Source organism: Schistocerca americana, chromosome X (genome assembly GCF_021461395.2).
Source record: "Schistocerca americana isolate TAMUIC-IGC-003095 chromosome X, iqSchAmer2.1, whole genome shotgun sequence".
NCBI lineage: Eukaryota > Metazoa > Arthropoda > Insecta > Orthoptera > Acrididae > Schistocerca > Schistocerca americana.
The window spans coordinates 306,458,910-306,480,984 of record NC_060130.1 but is presented as its reverse complement, the minus strand read 5'-3'; the positions used below and the strand labels follow the sequence as shown (position 1 = coordinate 306,480,984).

Genomic DNA, 22,075 nt, shown 5'->3' with positions numbered 1-22,075 from the left:
TCACATATGCGCAGACAGATCGTTGCGTGTGGACAGAAGATTTGCACCAACCTGAGGTGTGTGCAAACCTGGAAGTTGGAGTTGGAGGTTTGAGCGAAACCTCTCAAATCTGTGGGTTCAAACCACATCTGCGCAGACAAGTTGGAGCGTGTGGACAGGAGATCGCCGCAAATCTGGCGCGAAACAGCTGTTTGCTCAGTCTAGTGTTTGTGTGCACAGGGCATTAAATTGGCTGATACTCGTCAGTGTTCTCAAGAGTTTGTAAGTGAATTCATTGAAATATGTAGAAACCACCCATGTTTGTGGAAGATTAAAAGTAAAGAATATAGTGACCGAGACAAAAAGACTGCAGCATACAATGCTCTAATTGAGTTATCCAAAGTTCAGAAATCTAGATCTGGTATAGGAGTAGATCAAGTATACCAGCCAACGTTATGGTATTTTGATCTGCTTGGCTTTCTTGGTGATCAAGAAACGCCAAGACCAAGCAGGAGTACAATTGAAGATGAAATTGGAGTGTCAATGTTACCGCCAGCCATTCATGAGGAGAAATTGCCCTTCTTATACAAGTATTTTTTCTCATAATATGAAGGGTTACAAGCTTTAAGAGATAATTATAAGTTTCAACATCCATCCGCAAATAATTTCGCCAGTCGTTAGGTTTGTCCTGCAACTCTCTCAGTAGATTTACGTGAGAAAACTGCTTTCGCTTTAGCAGCCACTGTCTACACCATTTTGCCCGCTTTCTCTGTTTCCTGCGGTTGGTCCGAATGCTTTTTGCAACACAAGTTGCGAACACAGACCACAACAGAACTTCCTCCATTTCTATATTTCAAAATAACTGTATTAAATGTTTTACGTTTACCGGGAGCGTAGTCGCTTGCCACTGATATTTCTTTTCCACACAGACAGATGGCGGGCGAGTAGTAGATTGGGGTTTGTGTCGTGTGAACACACCACATTTGCAGCGATCTTTTGCATGTACAGACATCTGCACCGATGTCTGGGCAGACAGATCGTTGCGTGTGGACCGGGCTATACAGATGGTGATAAAAAGTATGGTTTGTATCACTAAAATGTGCAGCATTGGGGAATAAGCTGCAATTCATCATGTTACCAAGGAAACCATACTGAGGGCCAAAATCTGCAAAATATCATGAAGCTAGGGTTCCTTTTTCTGTAGAAGAGAAAAGAAGATGGGATACCTGTCTATTGACAAATAATCCAGTTGAAGGCCTTGGAAGTTGTGAAGACTTTAAACATATTACAGACACAATTCCTTGAGACTATCAGTTGGTGCCACAGATGAAATGATCTTTCTGCCCAGTGAAGAACATTATTACCATAGAGACTGCCATAAGAGTTTACTGAGATACTAGTCAACTTCCAGAGGCAAATAATCTAAATGTGATCATGGCAACAGCACTCTGACCATTTACACCAGATTGACGTCACCAATGAAGCATCTACCTTTTAGGATATCTGGAACAATATGCCAGTGGGCCGTAAAGGGATGAAAAGTATCTCATTAAAAACAGCTGGAAAAGAAAAACAAATCAGCATGATATTAGCAGTTATGAGGGTATGCTGAAAAGTAATGTCCCTGAATTTTTTTTTTTTTTTTTTTTTTGTGAAAACTCTTAAAGCTTTCAAAAGAAAACAAATGTTACTAACATTTTGCATCTTTATTCTTCATGTTTACATATTTATTTCTCAATGTAGTGATCCTGGCAACTAACACATTTTTACAGTGGGAGACCATTTTTTTGATACTGTCACTGTAGAATGTTTGACTTTGCTGATGGAGCCACAACCTCAGCTCTGCATACAACGTTTCATCATTACCAAACTGAAGTCATCGAAGGTTTTCTCTAAGTATTGGATACAAATGAAACTTGGATGGTGCCAAGTCAGGATTATATGGAATGATAATGAACCCAAGGCATCGGATTGTTGCAGGTGTCACAGCACTTCAGATTCAAAATTTGATTACAGCACACTCTTTCTCACACACTAACATAGTTATGTTACACACTGCCAAATTACATGCGACAATTTGGAGCTGTCTAGTTACAGAAGGCTGCAAATATGTAGACATGAAGAATAAAGACATAAAATATTAATAACATTTATTTTATTTAAAAAGCTTGAAGAATTTACACACAAAATTTTTGGAGGCATTACTTTTTAGCATGCCCTTGTACTTTAGAGGTGGAAAGCTGCCTCTGCCCCCTTCCCGAATATTATTTTGAACTGTAAAACTTTTGCCAAGGAATACTTAACAAATGGGTTAGTGATGTGTTGCCAAGATAACAGCTAGATGGCAAAACAGAGCTAATGATGAATTGCTGTCTTGAGCTGGAAATCTGATGTAATGCTTAGTAAGATACCTATGCCAGCATTGGATGCCTTTAAAGGTCACATCACACCTGAAATAGATATGAAAGTTACTGCATTGGAGACATACTGAGTCATTATACCAGGAAGTATGACTTCAAAACTGCCAGTCATTATAAAGAATCCTTTTAAAGACTATCTCTGACTGGCTATTAGGAGGTAATTATGCATTCTGTCCATCTCTTAAGACTAAGGTAACCCCAGTGAGCCTTGTATGTTGGAGAATTCTCTCTCCATGGCTCTCAATAATATCAATACCATAATTACCCATGGAAAAAGGAAGACATTTACAGTTATGTAATAATCAGTGAACAAAACTCAACATAAATAAAAAAGCATCTTGAATTTGAGGTTAAATAAGGAAAATTGAAAGGAACATCTAGAACCTGAGGCTAAAGGAGGACAAGTATACTGTCAAATGAAATATAAACCATAATTGTGTAGAATGTGTAAGAAACATATTTTTTATGCTGAATATTTGATGTACATTAAGAGTTATCAGCACACAAACATATCAGCAGAGAGAATGTCATCTCTGTTTTATGCCATTAGATGCTCTTCACTACTGTGTAACAGGCAGGACAAGTGCCTCATAGTTAAACAATATTTCAAATTACACTCAATCTTTTGCTATGAAAATATGCTAAATATAGACATAATTATGGAACTACAGAAAAAGTGTTAGAAAAATAATAATTAAAACTAATAATCTGGTTCTTTGTGAAAGTATGTTTAACAACTTGGGCATTGTAGCTGCATCATGGAAGTATACGCACCAATCAGTTATATTAGGAAAAAACATCAGTAAATATGATCATAATACTTCTATCTTCTTCCATGGAACAAGAGATAGGATTAATTTACCTTTACCAAAACAGTAAACAGAAAAAACTCAGGCGTATCAATGTTTCTTATACAGGATGTCTTAGGAGGAATGACCAATATTCATGGAAATGAAGAGAAAGGTGTTTTGTCTAGTAAACATGGGCTCTAAAATTCGTAACTTAAGAGCTTCTTCATCTTAAATACTTTGAAAATTATCTCTTCTACTACAAGCTCTTTGCTTTCCATATTTTAGGCAAATGCAATATAGATTAAAACAAGAATAACATTGTTTAGTAAACACTGGCTTTGAAATGCATATCTTAAGAGCTGTGAGTACTTGTTTAGTATAAGAAATATGTTTCACAGTAGTGAAGATGAACAAGTGCTCATAGGTCTCAAGATATGCACTTTAAAGCCCATGTTTACTAGTCTTTTTTGATTCGAATGATCATTTCCGTCATGCTCCTGATACTTACCATTCCTCCTGGGACATCCTGTGTGTGTGTTGTGATTTGTGTCCACATCTACATCTGTACTCTGAAAAGCACTGTGAAGTGCGTGGCAGAGGGTATGTCCCACTGTATCTGTTATAGGTTTTTTCCCATTCCATTCATGTATGGAGCACAAGAAGAATGCTTGTTTAAATGCCTTCATATGTGTCATAATTAACCTAATCTTGTTCTCATGATTTCTATGGGAGTGACTCATAGGAGGTTGTAGCACATTCCTAGAATCATCAAATAAAGCTGGTTCTTGAAACTTCATAAGTAAGCTTTCTTGGGACAGTGAGTCCTATTTGGCACAGGCCCCACACACTTGAGCAATATTCTAGGATGGACTGTATGAGTGATTTGTAAGTAATTTCTTTTGTAGATTTATTATATTTATCCAGTATTCTATCAATAAACTAAAGTCTACCGCCTGCTTTATCCATGACTGAGCCTATATGATCATTCCATTTCAAATTCTTATAAAGTCAACTTCAATTCCATAAGGAACCATTGTGCACAGTGACCATAGACTAAAAGGAAGGAGAGGCACACAGCAATCAGTTGCAATAACATTATTTTTTATTCATCTACATCTACATGACTACTCGGCAATTCACATTTAAGTGCTTGGCAGAGGGTTCATCGAACCACAATCATACTATCTCTCTACCATTCCACTCCCGAACAGCGCGCGGGAAAAACGAACACCTAAACCTTTCTGTTCAAGCTCTGATTTCTCTTATTTTATTTTGATGATCATTCCTACCTATGTAGGTTGGGCTCAACAAAATATTTTCGCATTCATAAATAGATCTCGCCACGACGAGAAACGTCTTTGCTTTAATAACTTCCATCCCAACTCGCGTATCATATCTGCCACACTCTCTCCCCTATTACGTGATAATACAAAACGAGCTGCCCTTTTTTGCACCCTTTCGATGTCCTCCATCAATCCCACCTGGTAAGGATCCCACACCGCGCAGCAATATTCTAACAGAGAACGAACGAGTGTAGTGTAAGCTATCTCTTTAGTGGACTTGTTGCATCTTCTAAGTGTCCTGCCAATGAAACGCAACCTTTGGCTCGCCTTCCCCACAGTATTATCTATGTGGTCTTTCCAACTGAAGTTGTTCGTAATTTTAACACCCAGGTAGTTAGTTGAATTGACAGCCTTGAGAATTGTACTATTTATAGAGTAATCGAATTCCAACGGATTTCTTTTGGAACTCATGTGGATCACCTCACACTTTTCGTTATTTAGCGTCAACTGCCACCTGCCACACCATACAGCAATCTTTTCTAAATTGCTTTGCAACTGATACTGGTCTTCGGATGACCTTACTAGACGGTAAATTACAGCATCATCTGCGAACAACCTAAGAGAACTGCTCAGATTGCCACCCAGATCATTTATATAGATCAGGAACAGCAGAGGTCCCAGGACACTTCCCTGGGGAACACCTGATATCACTTCAGTTTTACTCGATGATTTGCCATGTATTACTATGAACTGTGACCTTCCTGACAGGAAATCACAAATCCAGTTGCACAACTGAGACGATACCCAGTAGGCCCGCAGCGTGATTAGAAGTCGCTTGTGAGGAACTGTGTCAAAAGCTTTCCGGGAATCTAGAAATACAGAATCAACTTGAGATCACCTGTCGATAGCGGCCATTACTTCGTGCAAATAAAGAGCTAGCTGCATTGCACAAGAACAATGTTTTCTGAAACCATGCTGATTACGTATCAATAGATCGTTCCCTTCAAGGTGATTCATAATGTTTGAATACAGTATATGTTCCAAAACCCTACTGCAAACCGACGTCAATGATATAGGTCTGTAGTTCAATGGATTACTCCTACTACCCTTCTTAAACACTGGTGCGACCTGCGCAATTTTCCAATCTGTAGGTACAGATCTTGCAAATATAGATTTAAACTATAAATAGCCATAGTCAGTGTATCTCAGTTACAATTCAACAAGTGACAGTGCATGTCACTGTATGTTCTTACAGGTATATAGGCAGAAGGAAAAACTCTAGATTTGCAAGAATAATAAGAAGTAATGGGATTGGGACTGATTGCTGTGTGCCTCTCCTTCCTAACAAAGCTTTACACTCAGGTGTTTGTATGAGCTGACGCATTCCAGCCATGCCTCACTGATACTGTAGTCATAGGCTACTATGCATTTTTATTTATTTTATGAAATATACAATTTTACATTTCTGAACATTTAAAGGAAGTTGCCAATGTTTGCACGACTTTGAAATATTATCAGGATATGGCTAAATATTTATTCACCTTCTTCCAGGCAGTACTTTATTACAGTTGGCTGTATCATCTGCAAAAAGTCTGAGGTTACTATTAATATTGTCTGCGAGGTCATTAATATGAATAGCAAGGGTCCCAACACACTTCTGTGGGGCATACCTCAATTTACTTCTACATGTGTTGATGACTCTCCATCCAAGATAGGTTGCTGCATTGTCCCTACAAAATAATCCTCAGTCAAGTCATATATTTTGCTTCATACTCCATATAATGGTACTTCTGATAATAAGTGTAGAAGTCAAATTTCTTTGGAAATCAAGAAATATTGCGTCTACCTGACTGCCTTGATTCAAAGCTTTCAGTGTTTCACGTGAGAAACGTGCCATGAGATAGGTTTTAATGAGCATCCAGAGCATTTATCATTAATCATAGTACCAGTCCATTTAAATTTGTTCACAAGGTAGCTGATATTTCTCTTATTGGTGCCATTTCCATAAATAAAACTTTTCAGTGATATTTTCCAACAAAATACATGCTTTTTTTCTTCTGTGATAGGATGTAATTCCAGATATGGAAGATGCTCTGCGGCTACGCACTGAAGCAGAGATGGCGATGGACGAGTTACGCTATGAATGTGGTGTAGATGAAACAGCAAATATGAGTCACTGTTTGAAAGTACTGTTACAACGATATGAAGCAACCCCACAAATAACTAATGTGTCAATTACATCTCAGAATGGGGTGAGTGTTAAAACAATTTCATTTTTTAAAGCATTTCAGTTTTAATTAAATATAGATTTATGATGTTGTAAACTGAAGTCATTGTCCCCTTATTACCTGCATTAATGATTTAGACCTCCACTTGCCATACACTATCAGAAATTTTCAAGTGATATGTGTGTGTATACTGTAATGCGGCAGACAAAGAAATACTACATATAATGAAGTGATTCCTATGGAGACTGATGTATATCCAGATCCATATTTACATCTACATCTACATGGTTACTCTGCAATTCACACTTAAGTGCCTGGCAGAGGGTTCATCAAACCATTTTCATACTTCTTCTCTACCATTCTACTCTCGAATGGCGCGTGGGAAAAAGGAACAACTAAATCTTTCCATTCAAGCTCTGATTTCTCTTATTTTATTATGATGATCATTTCTCCCTATGTAGGTGGGTGGCAACAAAATATTTTTGCATTTGGAAGAGAAAGTTGGTGATTGAAACTTCATAAATAGATCTCACAGCAAAGAAAACCGCCTTTGTTTCAGTGACTGCCACCCCAACTCACATAACATATCAGTGACACTCTCACCCCTATTGTACGATAACATGAAACGAGCTGCCCTTCTTTGCACCTTTTCGATGTCCTCCGTCAATCCTACCTGGTAAGGATCTCACACTGTGCAGCAATATTCCAGCAGTGGATGGACAAGTGTAATGTAGGCTGTCTCTTTAGTGGGTTTGTTACACCTTCTAAGTGTTCTGCCAACAAAGCACAGTCTTTGTTTTGCCTTCCCCACAATATTATCTATGTGGTCTTTCCAATTTAAGTTGCTCATAATTGTAATTTCTAGGTATTTAGTCGAATTGACAGCCCTTAGAGTTGTGTGATTTATCCTACACCCAAAGTTTATCAGATTTCTTTTAGCACCCATGTGGATGACCTCACACTTTTCTTTGTTTAGTGCCAGTTGCCACTTTTCGCACCATACAGAAATTCTTTCTAGATCATTTTGTAATTGGAATTGATCATCTGATGATTTTACTAGCCGGTAAATTACAGCATCATTTGCAAACAATCTAAGGGGGCTGCTCAGATTATCACCTACATCATTTATGTAAACCAGGAACAGCAGAGGGCTTATGACACTACCTTGTGGAACACCATATATCACTTCTGTTTTACTCAATGATTTACCATCTATCACTACGAACTGTGATCTCTCTCTGAGAGGAAATCACAAATCCAGTCACACAACGGAGATAATACTCCATATATACACAATTTGATTAATAGTCACTTATGAGGAATGGTATCAAAAGCCTTCTGGAAATTTAGGAATATGGAATCGATCTGAAATCCCTTGTCGACAGCACTCATTACTTCAGGGGAATAAAGAGCTAGCTGTGTTGCACAAGAATGATATTTTCTGAATCCCTGTTGGTTATGTATCAAAAAGTCATTTTCTCAAGGTGATTCATAATGTCTGAGTACAGTACATGCTCCAAAATCCTACTGCAAATTGAGGTCAGTGACATGGTTCTGTAATTCAATGGGTTACTCCTATTTCCTTTCTTGAATATTGGTGTGACCTGTGCTACTTTCCAGTCTTTAGGAGCAGACCTTTTGTCAAGTGAGCGGTTGTATATGACTGCTAAGAAAGGCGCTATTGTGTCTGCATACTCTGAAAGGAACCTGGTTGGTATACCATCTGGACCAGAAGACTTGCCTTTCTTAAGTGATTTGAGTTGTTTCGCAACACCTAAGATATCTACTTTTATGTCACTCATGCTAACAGCTGTTCTGGTTTTGAATTCTGGAATATTTACTTCATCTTCTTTCGTGAAGGAATTATGGAAAACTGTATTTAGTAACACCACTTTAGTGGCACCTTCATCAGTAACATTTCCATCACTATCGCACAGTGATGGTATTGAGTGTTTTTGCCACTGGTTTACTTTGCATATAACCAGAATGTCTTTGGATTTTCTGTCATATTTTGAGACAATGTTTCATCGTGGAAACTATTAAAAGCATCTTGCATTGATGTCCACACCAAATTTCGAGCTTCTGTGAAGCTTAGCCAGTCTTGGGGATTTTGCGTTCTTCTGAATTTGGCATGCTTTTTTTGTTGTTTCTGCAACAGTGTTCTGACGTGTTTTGTGTACCATGGTGGATCAGTCCCGTCTCTTATTAACTTTTGCAGTATGAATTAATCTATTGCTGTCGATACTATATCTTTGAATTTGAGCCATATTTGGTCTACACTTACATAATTAGCTCGGAAGGAATGGCAACACACTCTTAGGAAGGCATCAAGCCAATTTTAATCTGCATTTATTTTTAGTGGATTTGGTTGATATGGTTTTGAGCCTCGCTACAATGACCTTGTGTCCACTAATCCCTGTATCCGTCATGACACTCTCTATTAGATCAGGATTATTTGTGGCTAAGAGGTCAAGTGTGTTTTCACAACCATTTACAATTTGTGTGGGCTCATGAAATAATTGCTCAAAGTAATTCTCAGAGAAAGCATTTAGTACAATTTTGGAAGATGTTTTCTGTCTATCACCGGCTTTGAACATGTATTTTCGCCAACAAATTGAGGGTAGATTGAAGTCTCCACCAATTATAACTGTATGAGTGGGGTACTTATTTGTAATGAGATTCAAGTTTTCTTTGAACTGTTCAGCTATTAGCCAATTATTATTTTGGTACGGCTGTTAAGTATAACATCTACCCATAGTAATTTGTAGGAACTAACTATTTCACTACAAGATAAACTACTACTAACAGCCACAAACACACCACCACCTACTTTATTTAATCTATCCTTTCTGAAAACGGTTTGTGCCTCTGTAAAAATTTAAGCAGAATTTATCTCCATCTTTAGCCAGCTTTCTGTTCCTATAACAATTTCAGCTTCAGTGCTTTCTATCAGTGCTTGAAGCTCTGGTACTTTCCCAACACAGCTACGACAATTCATAACTACAATACCGACTGTGGCTTGGTCAATTCGCGTTGTTTATTTTCCCTGTACCCTTTGAGACTGGAGCCCTTTTTGATCTTTCCCAAGACTGTCTAACCTAAGAAAAACGTCCAGTCCACACCACACAGCTCCTGCTACTGTGTAGCTGCCTCCTGTGTGTAGTGGACACCTGATCTATTTAGCGTAACCCAAAACCCCACCACCCTATGGAGTAAGTCAAGGAATCTGCAGCCTACACAGTCACAGAACTGCCTGAGCCTCTGATTCAGACCCTCCACTCAGCTCTGTACCAAAGGTCCGCAATCGGTCCTGTCGACGATGCTGCAGATGGTGAAATCTGCCTTCGTCGTGCTAGCAAGACTGGCAGTCTTCACCAACTCAGATAGCTGCCAGAAACCAGAGGAATCTCTTCCGATCCATAGCGACACATGTCATTAGTGCCGACATGAGCCACCACCTGCAGTTGGCTGCAATCTGTACGCTTCATGGCATCCGGAAGGACCCTTTCCACATCTTGGATGACTCCCTCCGATATGCACAAGGAGTGCACATTGGCTTTCTTCCCGTCTTTAGCTGCCACATCCCTAAGGGGCTCCATCAGCTGCCTAACATTGGAGCTACCAATAACAATCAATCCCACCCTCTGCGCTTGTCGCGGCCTCTCAGGAAGACCGGCCACTGCACAACAGTTGAGGCCACCCTTGCTGGCTCAGAAGTACTTTCAGCAGTGGGCAGTACCTCAAACCTGTTATGGAGGCATATGGGTATTGCCTTGTGGCCAGCACCAACTTTTGCCTTCTGCCGAGGGATTTGTGACCCTGCCATGGTTCGCCAATCACTGTCAGGAAAATGTCAACTGGCAGGGACGTCCAAATTCGAGGGCACAGTGGCATCAGAGATCCCAGCTCATGCTACAGGTTCCAGAGGCGCCAAAGCACTCGCCTCAGGTGTCCCGTTGTCACCATGGCCCAGGGCAACAGCCTGGAGCCTGTCGACGATGGCCAACACAGCTTCCAGCTGTTTACGGATGGTGACCAATTTCCCCTGAAGCCGTACACAACAGGCATAGTCCCTATCCATCCCTAACAATTTTTTCCCCCTCTCTTTTATCTCACATGTTGTTCAAAACAAACAGATGACTGACGACTATGCAAATTTACAGTATACAGGTACTAAAATGCGATGCTACATCTCTCAAATACTATAATACACCCGAAATTTGAGCCTTAAACTATGGAAGTACCCAAAAACTTGCAAAGAAATTAAGAATTGAACTATGACACAAATAAGTGAGCTAAGAGTACGACTTGCTGCTGGTTGCTGCTTATCCAATTGCGGCAGAGAGCTCAAATGTTTTCCAGTTACTGTTAACTTTTCCATTCTTAATTTTACTGGGACGTGGGTCTGTTTGGGACATATCATCAAATTTTCACTATAAATGTACTTCTATTGCAATTTTGTTTACATGAAACATGCCAATACATTTTGAAAAGCAAAACAGCATATCTGGACTCCTACAGAATCATAAATTTAAATGATAAGTCTGTTTCCTAAATCATGTTAATAATGTCATACAAAAATGAAATGCTTGTGATTCAAAGCTGTCAGCATTTGTAAGTTAAAAGTCAGTGTATTTTGTCATAGGTCAGTCAGTCAGTGCTCCCTGCCGCCGTTGGATAAGCAGCTGCAGCAGCAAGTCATATACTCCTAGCTCACTCATTTGTTACATAGTTTAATTCTTAATTTCTTTGCGTGTTTTTGGTACTTTCATTGTCTAATTCATAAATTTCGGGCGTATTATAGTATTTGAGAGTTGTAGCATCGCGTTTTAGTACCTGAATAGTGTAAAATCGCGTAGTCTCCTTCTGCCGCCGAGCAGTGTGTCAGCAGTGCGCAAGTAGCAGCATTACTGCATTTACTGGGCAATCTTGTATTTTAATAACCGTTTAAATTTTGTGTCGATTTGTTTGCGCTCTCTGTAGATTAGTTCAGACGTTCTTTGCACAACAGTTTTTAGCATGGATAGGGACTGCAACTGCTGTGTTCGGATGCAGGCTGAGTTGGCATCCCTTCGCTCCCAGCTTCAGGCAGTGTTGGCTTCGGTCACACAGCTTGAGGCAGTTGTCAATGGGCATCACTGTGGGGGTCCGGATGGGGGTTTGTCGGGGACGGCCAGCTCATCCCACACATCCCCCGATCGGACTACGACTCTGGTTGCCCGGGATACTGCCCGCAGTGAGGCTGATCCCTCACCTGTAGTAGAGTGGGAGGTCGTCTCAAGGTGTGGCAGGGGGCGAAAGACATTCCGGAGGGCTGAACGGAAGGCCTCTCCAGTTTGTCTGACGAACCGGTTTCAGGCTCTGTCTCAGGCTGATACTGATCTTCGGCCTGACATGGCTGCTTGTCCTGTTCCAGAGGTTGCCCCCTCAGTCTGCAAGATCCGGGCGGTTGCAGATGGTGGGCTTACTGGTAGTTGGGAGCTCCAACGTCAGGCGCGTAATGGGGCCCCTTAGGGATATGGCAGCAAGAGAGGGGAAGAAAACCAATGTGCACTCCGTGTGCATACCAGGGGGAGTCATTCCAGATGTGGAAAGGGTCCTTCCGGATGCCATGAAGGGTACAGGGTGCACCCATCTGCAGGTGGTCGCTCATGTCAGCACCAATGATGTGTGTCACTATGGATTGGAGGAAATCCTCTCTGGCTTCCGGCGGCTATCTGATTTGGTGAAGACTGCCAGTCTCGCTAGTGGGATGAAAGCAGAGCTCACCATCTGCAGCATCGTCGACAGGACTGACTGTGGACCTTTGGTACAGAGCCGAGTGGAGGGTCTGAATCAGAGGCTGAGACGGTTCTGCAACCGTGTGGGCTGCAGATTCCTCGACTTGCGCCATGGGGTGGTGGGGTTTCGGGTTCCGCTGGATAGGTCAGGAGTCCACTACACGCAACAAGCGGCTACACGGGTAGCAGGGGTTGTGTGGCATGGGCTGGGGGTTTTTTAGGTTAGATGGCCTTGAGCAAGTACAGAAAGGGCAACAGCCTCAACGGGTGTGGGGCAAAGTCAGGACATGCGGGGACCAAGCAGCAATCGGTATTGTAATTGTAAACTGTTGAAGCTGCGTTGGTAAAGTACCGGAACTTCAAGCGCTGATAGAAAGCACTGAAGCTGAAATCGTTATAGGTACAGAAAGCTGGCTGAAGCCAGAGATAAATTCTGCCGAAATTTTTACAAAGGTACAGACGGTGTTTAGAAAGGATAGATTGCATGCAACCGGTGGTGGCGTGTTTGTCGCTGTTAGTAGTAGTTTATCCTGTAGTGAAGTAGAGGTGGATAGTTCCTGTGAATTATTGTGGGTGGAGGTAATACTCAACAACTGAGCTAGGTTAATAATTGGCTCCTTTTACCGACCTCCCGACTCAGCAGCATTAGTGACAGAACAGCTGAGGGAAAATCTGGAATACATTTCACATAAATTTCCTCAGCATGTTATAGTCTTAGGTGGAGATTTCAATTTACCAGATATAGACTGGGAAACTCAGATGTTTAGGATGGGTGGTAGGGACAGAGCATCGAGTGACATTATACTGAATGCACTATCCGAAAATTACCTCGAGCAATTAAACAGAGAACCGACTCATGGAGATAACATCTTGGACCTACTGATAACAAACAGACCCGAACGTTTCGACTCTGTATGTGCAGAACAGGGAATCAGTGATCATAAGGCCGTTCCAGCATCCCTGAATATGGAAGTTAATAGGAATATAAATAAAAGGGAGGAAGGTTTATCTGTTTAGCAAGAGTAATAGAAGGCAGATTTCAGACTACCTAACAGGTCAAAACGAAAATTTCTGTTCCAACACTGACAATGTTGAGTGTTTATGGAAAAAGTTCAAGGCAATCGTAAAATGCGTTTTAGACAGGTACGTGTCGAGTAAAACTGTGAGGGACGGGAAAAACCCACCGTGGTACAACAACAAAGTTAGGAAAATACTGCGAAAGCAAAGAGAGCTTCACTCCAAGTTTAAACGCAGCCAAAACCTCTCAGACAAACAGAAGCTAAACGATGTCAAAGTTAGCGTAAGGAGGGCTATGCGTGAAGCGTTCAGTGAATTCGAAAGTAAAATTCTATGTACCGACTTGACAGAAAATCCTAGGAAGTTCTGGTCTTACGTTAAATCAGTAAGTGGCTTGAAACAGCATGTCCAGACACTCCGGGATGATGATGGCATTGAAACAGAGGATGACACGCGTAAAGCTGAAATGCTAAACACCTTTTTCCAAAGCTGTTTCACAGAGAAAGACCGCACTGCAGTTCCTTCTCTAAATCCTCGCACAAACGAAAAAATGGCTGACATCGAAATAAGTGGCCAAGGAATAGAAAAGCAACTGTAATCACTCAACAGAGGAAAGTCCACTGGACCTGATGGGATACCAATTCGATTCTACACAGAGTATGCAAAAGAACTTGCCCCCCTTCTAACAGCCATGTACCGCAAGTCTCTAGAGGAACGGAAGGTTCCAAATGATTGGAAAAGAGCACAGGTAGTCCCAGTCTTCAAGAAGGGTCGTCGAGCAGATGCGCAAAACTATAGACCTATATCTCTGACGTCGATCTGTTGTAGAATTTTAGAACATGTTTTTTGCTCGAGTATAATGTCGTTTTTGGAAACCCAGAATCTACTATGTAGGAATCAACATGGATTCCAGAAACAGCGATCGTGTGAGACCCAACTCGCATTACTTGTTCATGAGACCCAGAAAATATTAGATACAGGCTCCCAGGTAGATGCTATTTTTCTTGACTTCTGGAAGGCGTTCGATACAGTTCCGCACTGTCGCCTGATAAACAAAGTAAGAGCCTACGGAATATCAGACCAGCTGTGTGGCTGGATTGAAGAGTTTTTAGCAAACAGAACACAGCATGTTGTTATCAATGGAGAGACATCTACAGACATTAAATTAACCTCTGGCGTGCCACAGGGGAGTGTTATGGGACCATTGCTTTTCACAATATATATAAATGACCTAGTAGATAGTGTTGGAAGTTCCATGCGGCTTTTCGCGGATAATGCTATAGTATACAGAGAAGTTGCAGCATTAGAAAATTGTAGCGAAATGCAGGAAGATCTGCAGCGGAGAGGCACTTGGTGCAGGGAGTGGCAACTGACCCCTAACTATGACAAATGTAATGTATTGCGATTACATAGAAAGAAGGATCCTTTATTGTATGATTATATGATAGCGGAACAAACACTGGTAGCAGTTACTTCTGTAAAATATCTGGGAGTATGCGTGCAGAACGATTTGAAGTGAAATGATCATATAAAATTAATTGTTGGTAAGGCGGGTACTGGGTTGAGATTCATTGGGAGAGTCCTTAGAAAATGTAGTCCATGAACAAAGGAGGTGGCTTACAAAACACTCGTTCGACCTATACTTGAGTATTGCTCGTCAGTGTGGGATCCGCACTAGATCGGGTTGACGGAGGCGATAGAGAAGATCCAAAGAAGAGCGGCGCGTTTCGTCACAGGGTTATTTGGTAACCGCGATAGGGTTACGGAGATGTTTAACAAACTCAAGTGGCAGACTCTGCAACAGAGGCGCTCTGCATCGCGGTGTAGCTTGCTCGCCAGGTTTCGAGAGGGTGCGTTTCTGGATGAGGTATCGAATATATTGCTTCCCCCTACTTATACCTCCCGAGGAGATCACAAATGTAAAATTAGAGAGATTAGAGCGTGCACGGAGGCTTTCAGACAGTCGTTCTTCCCGCGAACCATACGCAACTGGAACAGGAAAGGGAGGTAATGACAGTGGCGCATAAAGTGCCCTCCGCCACACACCGTTGGGTGGCTTGCAGAGTATAAATGTAGATGTAGTACTCAGTATTTTTCAATGCATTGTGAAAAGTTATTTTCAATATAGTGCCCACCTTTTTTTATTTGATTAGAGTGCAGGAATGAGATCCTACACAGATAAGACCCATTTTATTCTCTCTGCAGCAAAGCTGTTATGAGAAAACATTGACAACAAAGGAATCAGAAGTTAAATAACAGCATTGTAAGTATGAGCTACAATTTAAATCAGCAACTGTGAAAAAGCTTCATGAACTATTTGGAAACAAATTACTTGCCAATTTTAACATCAATTTTTTGTATCATCTGTAACTGACTGTTACAATGTCTATCAAGAATATGCACATAATGCCCAAACATCAAGAGCATCTGCCCGAAGACATATGAGCTATCAGTATATATAAGAGTTGAAGGTTAATTTAGCAGTAAATTGTGTGTTTTTGTATTCAGTTATTGTAGACAAAACGTAACACACACACACGTTTGCTAGAGAACACTGGGATAAAAACTAAGCTTACTGCTGTGAAAAAGTCACAAAATGTGACTTTGAAAAATAATAAATGAGCTTATTACCATCAAACAGTCACAGTTTGTGACTATTTCCTAGCAAAAACCTGAGTCACTATTTGAATGTCACATAAACAACATATGTGTGTATGTTCTTGTAAGGAAGTGCTCTGTTTCCTGAGAATTAACCTCAGAATCCATGAAGGTATCTCACACATTTGGATACAGATGGAAATAGTACTGGACATTAAAAGTGGCTCAAATCAGCTGACAGAGTAGGGGAGTATTTCATTAAAGGAATAATGATCTCTCTCTCTCTCTCTCTCTCTCTCTCTCTCTCTCTCTCTCTCTCTCTCTCTCTCTCTCTCTGTCTGTGTGTTTGTGTGTGTGTGTTGATTTCATTTTTCATTTCAAAATTAATGCAACACTTTTTCATTTGCTGTTTCAGTTGACTTTTTTGTGAAGATATGGTCTTGACTGTGGGTGGGCACTACTCATTGTCTCCAAAATTCGTGCTATGTTGTTACAATGAAATTAAAAGACGAACTTTAAAAGTGGTGATTCAGACCCACTTTATTCACTAGAGTAGCCTAGTTCCTCAACTTAAAGCAATTAGAAGCTTGCATGTATCCTAAAAGCTATTGTAATATCATTGTTGTTTTTTTGGAGAAATAGTTTCAAAGCGAGTTTTTTTCTAACCTACAGAAAATTCAAAATATTAAAAACTCATAAATTGCTAAGTACTTCTTGTATGTTAAAGAGATATGAATGGCACTGAAACCTGCAACTATACTATATTTGCATATTTATGAAAGTAAGCTCTATAAACAGTCATTACTGACCAATTTGGAAGAATGATTTGCACTGTATCTTGAAATTGTATCATTTTGGGGTTGATGCAGAATAAATTATTGTTATTGTTATTATTTGAAACTATTATAGAACATGGTATGCTAAATACGCCAGAAACTTAAAAAATTGTTCTTTGTTTCTGCAGCTACAAATGGTGAGAGTTCAAGGGTCGGACATACCAGAATTTGTTGACCGAAGTCTGGTAATTTTGGAGAAAGCACTTAAAAGTTCACAGTACATTTTAGAGCATAGTGATAACCTGGTAGCTGAACTTGAGAGGAAATTGGATGTCATTCAAGTAGATTATGAGGATTTCCCACAGTTAGCAGTGTCGGTTGGTGCCACAGGAAAGAGACTAAATACTTTTGTGGAATATTTTGTTGTGAATGTGCGGAGACTGAAGGGGCAAATTGACCTACTAAAGACATGTAAAGAAGACTCCCAACTCTTTTTAACACAGGTAATTCCAGCTGTAATTTATTGTTCTTAACATCTGTGCAATCAACTGTGAAATCTGTGGAAAAACTGTTTCAGCTTAGATTAACTGTCTGAAATTTATATGGTGTTATGATAATATATTTCAATTATCAGTGACTGTTACTTATTTCCCCTCATAAATGTGATGTTACTAACACATTAACTGTCTTAATTAAATACCAGGTATTGCTCTTAGAGCTGTTACACATCTGTTCAGCAGTATTCTGGAAAATTGTGTGTGTGTGTGTGTGTGTGTGTGTGTGTGTGTGTGTGTGTGTGTGTGTGTGTGTGTAGTTCGTGCAAATGTCAGTGACTCTCATAAAAACCAAAATGTTGTTTGAAGTGTGTGTATGAAATTGATAAATTGGCTTCAGATAATTCTAGCAAAATATTCTGTTCACGGATTCTTAAGGATAAAACCATTAAAATATGAAGAGTAATTACTAGTTCCATTAGTCTCTTCATTTCTAACTCAACAGTCTCTACATGATTTCTGAATGATAAAATCATTTTAAATGTGTACCATAGGCTGTTAAATTCTATGTACAACATGACCTTTATTGCATCATGTAATGTGTTATATTACTAGCCAGTTTTATGCTGTGGCCATTTTCAAGGGCAGTTGTGTCAGTGATGTGTGTGCTATATTTAAAAACCACTTAGTTCTACATGGGAACAGAGATGTGTTCCCACTCACACATGTTGAAAATCTGGATGTCTATAGTCTTGTACATCAAATACTGCATATGGGGGCATATTTTGAAACACATCATATGACTAAATTGCTGTTAACAAGTGGCTTCTAAGTCCTTACTTAATGTATTTAGCAGCACAATAAGCCCTTTAGCTTACAAAGACATAAATACATTATGCAAGGAATTAGAAGCTATTTGTTAACAGCAATTTAGTTACGCAATGACATGTTACAAATTGTGTTCCTGCATGCAGTACATGATGTGCAAGACTACATATGCAGATTTCAGACATGTGTGTGTGAGAACAAGTCTCTGTTCCTACATAACATTAAACAGTTTTTGAATATGAAACACATATCACTGACATAACTACATTTCAAAATAGCCACAGGCTAGTAATGTAATGTGTTACACAATGCAATAAAGTTTATCTTGTATAAACAACTTGACAGCATATGGAGGACATTAAAAATTGTATTATCATTGAAAAATCAGTAGTTCCACCATCAACTGAGGAAGGCTGCTGTATGATAGGTCTACAAGAACAGCATAATATGGTATTAACCTGGTAGTCTCACAGCAAGTCTTCAGTGGCACATGATGAATTGAAGTCTTGTACTCTGGAACCGTTTTATTTTATGGTCTCAAAGTTCAGTAACTGATGCAACACTACTCATATAGGTTTGTTATTTATATTAAGACTCACTTTGGTGATGACCAGCTAACTCTTATTCTTTACGGATTACTAACAGTTGATCAACAAGAAAATCATTAATAATTCTCATCTGATCAGTTCAGTTTTCTCAAAGAAAATAACGCCAACGAACCACTTTAGTAAGTGCGCATAATAAGTTCTAGACAGTGGCAGTTTGTTCAAAACACAGTCCCATATTGAAGTCCTCTCTTATCTTCCCATAACCTCTGAAAAGTCTTTACCAATAACTAGGAGAAAGGAGTCAGATAATTACAAACATTTCTTGGAGTCAGTCACTGGGTCATCACTAGTATATCAACACAAAAAGCTACATTGACTTCTGCAGCCAGGCTGTTTTTACACTCAGAAATTTACATGATAATGAAATTTAACTGCAAAATTTTCCATTGATATGCAGATTTTGATACAGATCTGTTGACAGAGTGATTCTTAGGCATAAACTCAGAATAAGCTGACAAAAAATATAACACAAGTTGCTACATGATGGTTTCATATTGAGTGCTACTTGGAGACTTTGAGACAGAGATATGAACCAGGTGATGGCTTAGGCACACACTGTCAATTTATTGTCTGACGGAGGTATGTCCATAGATAAGCATAAGGATAAGTAACAAAACCAGTAATTACATTTTGCTTTATAATGATATAATGATCAAATTTAGTAGTGGTGTCATTCTCTTGAATCAAGTAAGAGTTTTGTTTTACTGTATATTAGACAGCTGTAAAAATAATAAAGATTTATGTACTGTTTGGATGATACAATGTAGTGGTTTAATAGTTTCATGTAAATTTCACAACTCCCCAATTTTCTTAATTTCTTAATGAGCACTTTGCTCAGGTAATCAAATTTATTATCTGGTTCAGCATAATTAGGGCAATAAAAGTATAGCATCAGATCTTAAAATTTCAAATAAAAAAAAGTACTGTTGGTTGGTTTAAAACTTCAGTTATGAATAGTTTTTGAGTTAATGGCTTTTTAGATTAAATAAACTGGTTAATGGAAAGTATGAAATTGGGGCTATCAAATGGGATATATCTTCTTGTGAATAAACAGTTATTAGTTCACTACATTTTTGTAATCACATGTCATTTGAACATTATCAATTTGTCTTGATAGAAAGGGTTTCCTGTAAAGGCAAATGAACCATTTGAATGAGCGTAGTTTATCCTTCCATCACTTCCTAAACAGTGTGCCACCAGGCACTCTACCAACATATTCTTCTTGTCCATCCCTGTGATCCTTTTGCTCTCAATCCTCTAACCCTAACCTGAGGGTCCCAAGAATCTGCCTATGGCCTCCTGTTGCATTTTTTTTACCCACTCCCCCTCAGAGGCAGGCCCACCTGTAAAGCATCTGCATGATGTATTAGCCTCCTTGCAACAAAGTAAGAACACAAAAAAAACTTTGATGAATAAGCACCACTAAATCATGAGCACCAACTGGACCACCTGGTTACAAAACATTCTGCTCAATAAAATGTAGTTAACTTAAAAGGCTGCTTTACAAACCTCTTCACCTAAAGTCAGCTTTTCTTTATTCTGCAGATAGAAATCCTCTGTGTAACAGATCCCTCAGGCCTGTAACTTCAATGTCCTCCATCTGCCTCTAATCTTCTCCCATTTCCACCTGTTTCCTCCCTCCTGTCTCCAGGCCAGTCTCTCTCTCCACTGTTACTTTCCTATTAAACTCTGGCTTATTCATATTTTTCTTCCTTTACATCTTTCTCTCAATTGTGATCCTTTATCTCAGCCTTGTACTTGTCAATACATTTCCCCTTGTGGCTTCCAGATGTGTTCCTCGAGTTTTTTTGCATGCACTTGCATGTTTCACATCATCTTTCCTAACCCTGTCCCTGACTGTTATTCTCTTTCTGAACATCTCTTTCTTTCACCCACGTTAGCCATGATATCACTCAGATTGCAGTACTTGTGTAGGAAAGTTCTTCCCAGTTTATGACATCTGGTATAGCAATTGTGGGTAGTATTTTGAAAGAAGAACAGTCTTGGTTGAAGGGGAAATAATAATTTTATTGATGTGTTTGGCCTTCTCAGGTATGGTTAGAAAATTTTAATATATTGCAAAATTTGTGTTTACCACATCTCTGGAGACCATTGTGTGTACCTTAAACACACCAGGGTCAGTTGAAAAAGCAGTGCTGGCAGAGGACCACACTTACAGGTTCTGAAACCATGCAGCACAGTCTGTACACTAAGCAATAACTCATTTCAATCAGACTTTCCTCATGATATGTGTGATAGTTGTGTGTATCTGTTGAATGAAGGTGAAGGTAATGATTGTAATGTATAGTATGGTACCAGGCTTATCTTGTATTATTATCAAAGAATTAATTAGTGAAACCTTCGCAATATAGTCATTTGAAGCTATGTTGAGTCTCACTAAAAACGAACACATAAAAACTTGTAACTTTGATTGGAACGGATCATTGCTTAGTGTACAGATTGTGTTATAGGGTTTCAAAACTTGTAAGTGTGGTTCTATGCCATCACTGCTTTTTCTAATGATGCCCCTGAAGGGAGAAATGCCTCAATAAAAGTATTGTTCCCCCTGAAACCAAGACAGTTTTTCTTAATCTTATTCAAGTGATTAATTGTTTCCTACATTATATGTAGCTTATGACAGGCAACAAAATTAATATCCAATATTTTCCTTGCAGATTTCTGATGCTGCAGCTGTCATGGAGAGATTAAACATTGGGAAAAAGCAACTGCATACTTCAACTAATGTTTCCAAAGTGAAAATAAACAAGAATTTATCTGTGGAAAAACAGTCCTCAAAGCTACATTCAGATTCCAGTATCGCATCTACTGCACAACCTAGCTCATCAGGATCTTCATCTGGTGAAATAAAACTAAAGAGTATTTTGAAGAGACCAACTAATAACAATCAACATGAAAGTGTGGACTGTGAAGAGGCATACTTTGGTAACAACGTAACAACGAACAGTGCTACAGGGACATGGATGTAGAGATGTGTTACCTCTGTATAGGCGGTCTATTAATTCAAAGTAATGAAATCGTTGCCAAAGGAAGGAGATAAACAATTGTGTGTTTTTCTCCTGTCACAGGTCTGTGTCTGTGTCTGTGTCTGTGTCTGTGTGTGTGTGTGTGTGTGTGTGTGTGTGTGTGTGTGTGTGTGTCTGTGTGTGTGTCTGTGTGTGTGTGTGTGTGTGTGTGTGTGTGTGTGTGTGTGTGTGTAATGAATTACACTAATTTTTCCACAGTGTTTGGTGTTCATTCAAGAATTTCTAGGAT

At 39.5% G+C, this 22,075-nt stretch overlaps 1 protein-coding gene across 1 annotated transcript in view; it reads left to right on the top strand.

Moving 5' to 3' along the window:
* Positions 1 to 21,954, top strand: part of LOC124555979 (inactive phospholipase C-like protein 1) — a 651,563-nt gene extending 629,609 nt beyond the window's left edge. The window contains exons 17-19 of the mRNA XM_047130024.1: positions 6,540 to 6,725; positions 17,061 to 17,375; positions 21,478 to 21,954. Coding sequence (XP_046985980.1) covers positions 6,540 to 6,725; positions 17,061 to 17,375; positions 21,478 to 21,789 — 813 coding nt within the window. The 3' untranslated portion in view covers positions 21,790 to 21,954. The remainder of the gene's footprint in view (positions 1 to 6,539; positions 6,726 to 17,060; positions 17,376 to 21,477) is intronic.
* The last annotated feature ends 121 nt before the right edge of the window (positions 21,955 to 22,075 follow it).